This window comes from Cannabis sativa, chromosome 1 (assembly GCF_029168945.1).
Source record: "Cannabis sativa cultivar Pink pepper isolate KNU-18-1 chromosome 1, ASM2916894v1, whole genome shotgun sequence".
NCBI classification, from domain to species: Eukaryota; Viridiplantae; Streptophyta; class Magnoliopsida; order Rosales; family Cannabaceae; genus Cannabis; species Cannabis sativa.
In genome coordinates, this window is record NC_083601.1 from 37193297 (window position 1) to 37199775 (window position 6479).

Genomic DNA, 6479 nt, shown 5'->3' on the forward strand with positions numbered 1-6479 from the left:
AGAAAAGATGATTGATTTAGTTCTTTGGAGATGGATTAATGGCTCTGGTTTCTTTTGAATGAGGTAGCCATGAATTCAAGAAGAAGAGAAGTGTGGCTGTCGAGTGAGGAAGAAAGAGAAAGGGACTGAGATTGAGTTTGTAATTGTTTTTTTTTTTTTTTTTTAATTTTTTAATTTTTTTTTTTAAAAGAAAAAAATTGTTTTTTTTTATTTTAATTTTTTAATTTTATTTTAATATTTTAATGTATTTTAAATTTTAAATTTTTAAAGAAAAATAATTTTTTTATTTTTTATTTTTCAAATAATTAATTTTTTTTATTTTTTAAAATATTTATTTACGTGGACCAACAAAATTGTGCCACGTGTACACTGTGTACACGTGGAAATTCCACCATGGCAGTTAACACCCAAAAATGGATGGAAAGGGCTAACTGCTAACGGACTGGTAGTTTAGGTAGTTTTACCACCAAAATTTTAGATTAGGAGGTTAGTTGCAAAAACCTGCCCACTTTAGGAGGTTTTGCCGCAAATTACCCTAAAATTAATTCATCCACTAAAAATATGCTAGCATATTTTGTATCATGCAAAATATACTCACACTATTTTTCTATCCAATTTTACCCTTAAACAAATAAAAATCAAATATCCATGTCTCTCTCTCTTTCTCCGGCGTTAACCCCGACCTAGAACCCCTACCGTCGAACACACAGACCCAGAACTTCAGTCGCAAGGCCTCGGCGTCATCTTCTCTCACGGCCTCTCTTGTTTTCTGCATTTTTTTCTTCTGGTTTACCAGTTTTTTGCGATATTTTGCGATATTTAGCGATATTTAGCGATGTATTTGCAATGATAGAACAAATCTGAGGTCAGGGATGAAGTTTAGTGATGATTTGCGATATTTAGCGATATTTCGCGATGTTTCGCGATGTTTAGCGATGATATTCGCGATGTGTTTCGCGATATAGTGAATTGGAGGTGTTTTCACGATTTCGCGATGTTTCGCGACATGTTCGCGACATCTAGCGATGTTTCGCGACATCGTCAAAAATCAGAAAAAAAAATGTAGAAAACAAGCGCTGTTGTGAATTAAAGACATTTAGAGATGTTTCATGATTTCGCGATGTTTCGCGACATTTAGCGATGTTTCGCGACATCGTCAAAAACCAGAAAAAAAAAATGCAGAAAACAAGCGAATGGGTTTCGCCGGAAGTGGTGCGGTGGTCGTGGGTTGTCGGGTGCTTCTCGTGGATGGTCCGGTGGGGTTTTGTTGGGAATGGGTTTGGAGAGTTAGAGAAAGAGAGAGAAAAATGAGAGAGTTAGAGAGAGAGTGGGGGTTTGAAATGAGGAGGGTATTGTTGGGATTAAAGATATTTGGAGGGTATTATTTTTACATTTTTTTAAGAAGCATATAAAAACAATTTATGCTTTTTTTAAGTATATAATGTCAAATTTCCCTTACAATAACTGAAACATGGCTAAACAAATTTATTGGACTATAAAGCACCCTTAAGAAATAGTGCTCCAAGATAAGTTTATAAAATAACCTTCTTGGTTTAGGCAAATATTTACCGAGAATTATATCAACCAATAATATTTTACACAACAACAAAAAGGGTCTGTAAGTCTATTATTCGCTCATTAGTATGGGAGAAATGAATGAAATAATATGTTTTAATTAATTGGAATCAAGATTTAGCTTCGCTTACAAGAGTCAATCTCACGCCATCTTCAAATGAAACTGGAGAAATACCAAGTGTCTGAACCAGTTTTGTAATGTCCATTGATATGTCAGCAGGGGATTTCACTCCACGATCAATCTTAAAATTTCAACATAAAAGAAATAAGCCACATAAATGACAAAAGATCATCAAAATCTTTGTTAACTCCCTCCCAGTTGAACTACTTTGTTATACTGTCCAATATTGGGAATTTGGGAGTGCTGATCTTGATTCATCAAACAGATTGGAAACTTGAAAGAATGTAATGCTAAACTTACTGAAGATGCAGACACGGATTTAATCAATGATTTATCGTACCCTCTGACGTCTGCAACTATCTCGGCCATTTGAACACGGGATACCCTGTCTGGTCCCCCAACATTTAGTAGGAACTGTATTTGCTTGCCTTCTGAGGAAAGAATCATGAATACCACATCAACAAACTAAAGTGAAAATTCAACAATGGTAATGGACATAGGTAGAATGAATGGACATCTGATACGTTCAGCTGTAGATAAGAACACAGTAAGGGAGGGAAAATTTGTCCAGCCTATCCTTTTCTTTTATACAATGTTTTGCCCCCAGAAAAAGCATAATGATATACAATATTTGCCCCCACAAATTACCAGAAAAAGCAGTTGAAACAAAAATATATGTAGAAGGGAAAAGGGGGTAATACATCAATTTTCAGTATTTCCTTTAACCCCTTATTAGCCCACTATGTTATTTTCCTTCTTCTATTTCTCTAGATAACCAAAGAGGAAAAGATTTCCCTATTCTATGGTTTCCCCTTTTATTTGCTTTTATGTTTTCCCTTCCTAGAGTTTTCCTTGAGAACCAAAGTGGACCTTTAAAGATGGATGAAGATGGCGTTCAAAATGTACAAAAGAGCACAAAAATTTGTAGCAGAAACAACATACATGCTAACAAAAACAACATACCTGATATCCATTTTTCTGATAGAGCAAGTATGATGGAAACAACATCCTTGACATACACTGGGCAGCGAAACTCATCATGAAAGAAGTCAACTGCATTTCCTTTGGAAAGGACACTATCAATCCACTACATGAAGTAAACAGAAACCAATCATAACTTAGGCATAGAGTAATTAATTGGGCTAAATACTCAGACAAAGATCACTTAGATTAAGTTCTTCACACATGTAAGCTTAACTCTTTTTAAGCAATCAGAATGGTTCTAGATAATAACATTGACGCAGAAACCAAAAACAAGGAAGCTGAAACTCATAAAGCTTATTGCATTGATTGAAATTACAGCAGAGTAGATAAGAGTCAATTAAAACCAAATATAAAGACAAAGAAATGAAACAAAAGGAAAAAAGTATATATCATTAGAGCAGTTACACTTATCAACTATTACTACTCACATGAAGCCGGTAGCATAGAGTGAGACTTGATATTAATCTCTATTTCATTTTACTACGTAATCACCTGGCAAAGAAGCATAAAAAACGAAAATACAATTATATTATTTTAAATCTTTCTCCATACCTGAATTGGAAGAGATTTCGGTACTGGTGAGATTGTCTGTGGCCCAAAGATGATACTGCTTCTCAGAACTGCAAAATTAGAGCATTTCTCAGTAATAAACTGTTCTGCTGCAACTTTTGATTTCCCATAAACATTCACTGGAACAGCTTCATCTTCTTCTTTGTAAAAAGACTTCAAACCTTCATAAACTGATATGAAATTATGGAAGTTACAATGTAAGCCATAGATAGTATCTTGAGGTTAAAGCATAACACCAGCTAGTTCAAACAGACAAGAGATATCTGATCGTGTATGGGACCTTACTGCAAAATTAAGAAAGTAATAAATCATACAAATGCCATGAATGCAGAAATGGGTACGGAGGTTATAGAAGTCAAAGTATAGTAGGAATGAGAATTAGTTGAAGGCAACAGATCCTATATCTTAAGAAATAGAGAGAGGAGGGGCAGTGGTGAATGACAGCCAAATTAAATGAGTGCAGTCAACATAGTCTCTAAGATTTTATAAGAAAATTGAATCACTTGGGTCCCTAGATAAGGCTGTGGTTGCACTTATCAGAATCATAATTGAAAAGGCTTAACAGTTCTAAACTACTGATTCAGGGGATACTCTGATTAAAAGACTATGTAGGAACTATTACACAGGTTGTGCAGCTCAAAGAGGCTACAATGATTCAGGCTTCAAAAATAGATGTATTATACTTCCAGAAAAAAAGAGAGAGATGTATTGAAGGCATAATTTCTTGTGCAATTTTGTGATATGATTTATGTCTCAAGCTTAGAGACTTATGTAACGAATCTTTCCTAAAATCCATACGCTAATGGAAGCAACTCAGTATTATAATTCCATCAAAACAACAGAAAATGGAATTTATGATCTTTATTGTGAGCTCTCGCAAGCCAGCATAAGCTCATCTGTGCTGAAATGATTGGTCATTGGGAACTCAATAGCAAGAAAACTTAAAATGTACCATACAACTAACCTTGATCAGTTGACAAATGGATCAACAAGGTGTTTTTCACTTCAAAACTTAACAGCCAATTTACAAGAGAAGATGGCACGTTAATAGACATAGCAGCATCAGGATCAGCTTCACAGACTCGTGGTACAGAAAGTGCAGCACAATTCACCACAACATCTGGCTGGCATTTTGAGTTAAAATAAACATTCAAAAACCCTTATTACCATGTCAACGTGTGGCCATGGAAAAAGTGAAAATACATAGATAGAACCTCATGTCTGATATGAATACTTATTGCTTATAATCAGAAAAAACTATAATTTTAAGAATTTCAGAAAAATTGTTAACTCCACAATGATAACTAAACCAAAAAAAACACAAGCCTTGTCTGGTCAAGGGAAGATGGTTAGAAATCTCTTACAACAAGAATCCTATTTCGTTTGCTAGAATCTCTGCACCGAAAACTAGAATACAACAACTATAAATACAAAAACAGAAAATCCCCATAAATCAGATTAACAGCTCAGCAAACTAGAAACACTTTCACAAAACATGCTACATGATACCAGTAAATCACAGTGTTGAAGTACGCATTAAAACAAGTCCCTTTATCTAAATTCAAATGCATTATTCAGGCACACCCACTAATTCAAATCTCATTGTACAAATCCAACGGTCAGAAACCCAATAATCAACCAAAAGCAGAAAAAATAAATATATATTTTGGGGTTATGGTTTGGAACCCACCTGGCCAAATGTATCAGAAATGGCTTGAAAACCTTGGCCAGTTCGGAGATCAACATGAAAAGCGAGAGCATTGTGGAGCAAATACCGAGGAGGATGATTGGAAAAGTGGGTAAAAGCGAGATCGAAGTGGGTAAATGCTTGAAGAACATGCTGACCCAAGTAACCTGTGCCTCCCACCACCAAAACTCTCCCTCTCCTTCCACTCATCTCTGAATTTTCTTCGATGGGCATCCAAAAATGAATGCTGGGAATGACCGAATCGACTGATTATTTTTATTTAACTTTCTATTGATACTTATGTTATCGTAAAATCATTAGGGAATTGCGAATGACGGAAACTTTACATCGTAAGTATCTTCAGTTGTTTCACGTTTACTAAACAAAACAAAAAATAATTGTTGGTAAATATAATTTAATTCACAATTCTTTTAAAATTAAATTTGGATATATGCAAACCTATAACGGTTACCACAAAAAAAAAATGAAATTGAATATTGTTTGAAAAATTAAATCTTGTTATAAATATTAATAATTATGTGGATGTCTAAATCTTTTATTTATTACCATTAATTGTAATCAATATTCCTCTTTTATTTGTATAAATAGGGGTTCACCCCATTAGAATAAACAACTCAGAAATTCTCATTCACTTTCTCTTTCTCTCTTCATCTTCTTCTTCTTTCTTCTCATCTATTTTATATTATTTTATATTATTTTATAACACGTTACCAAGCACGCAGTCTCTCGCCTCAAGCTTCAAGTACGAGTCTCTCGCCTCAAGTCCCACGTAAGAGATTCTTGTTAAAGGTGCCTTTAATTGTTTCAAAGTCAAAATACACTAAATATATATTTATATATATACTCCTCTGACTGAAACAATTTCAAGAATCATTTGGTTTCTTTTTTCTTTTTATTTATATATCTATATATTATATATGTATGTGTATGTTTTTATATATTTATTATTGATTTCATATATATATATACATATTATGTTCTTATCATTCATAATATTTACAATATATGTGTGCCTATGATATGATAGAGAAAATCTATATAAATTATACATATATCCAGAAGATTATGTATCATCGATAAAATATTGCATATATCCTAAAGATTATGCATCATCGATAAAATATTGCATATATCCTGAAGATTATGCATCATCGATAAAATATTGCATACATCCTGAAGATTATGCATTCTCGATAAAATATTGCATATATCCTGATGATTATGCGTTCTCAATAAAATCTTGCATATATTCTGAAGATTATGCAAACGTAATATTCATTATATAGTTGATGGATATATAATGAAAGAGATGAATACATATTTATATATATGTTTTTGTATTCTTTGAGGACAATGAAAAGTAATCTAATATCGATATAGATTTTGACAAACATTTCCTGAAGTAAATGTTTTATATTTGTCAAAAAAAATGATTGTATTTATGTGAATACAACTAAAGAATCATTAAAAATGATTATTATTGATGCAATTTTATAGTGGGTTTTGAATACCTAAAAAGAA

The 6479-nt window shown here is 33.1% G+C and overlaps 1 protein-coding gene across 1 annotated transcript; it reads right to left on the bottom strand.

Moving 5' to 3' along the window:
* Positions 1-1472: 1472 nt before the first annotated feature.
* On the bottom strand, positions 1473-5354 carry LOC115703592 (uncharacterized). Its single transcript, XM_030630823.2, has 6 exons — positions 4941-5354; positions 4215-4374; positions 3233-3420; positions 2660-2783; positions 1997-2127; positions 1473-1817 (listed from the first exon to the last, which is right to left on the bottom strand). Exons 1-6 carry the CDS (start codon positions 5169-5171, stop codon positions 1686-1688), a joined length of 966 nt encoding a protein of 321 aa, XP_030486683.2. The 5' UTR covers positions 5172-5354; the 3' UTR covers positions 1473-1685.
* Between the last annotated feature and the right edge of the window lie 1125 nt (positions 5355-6479).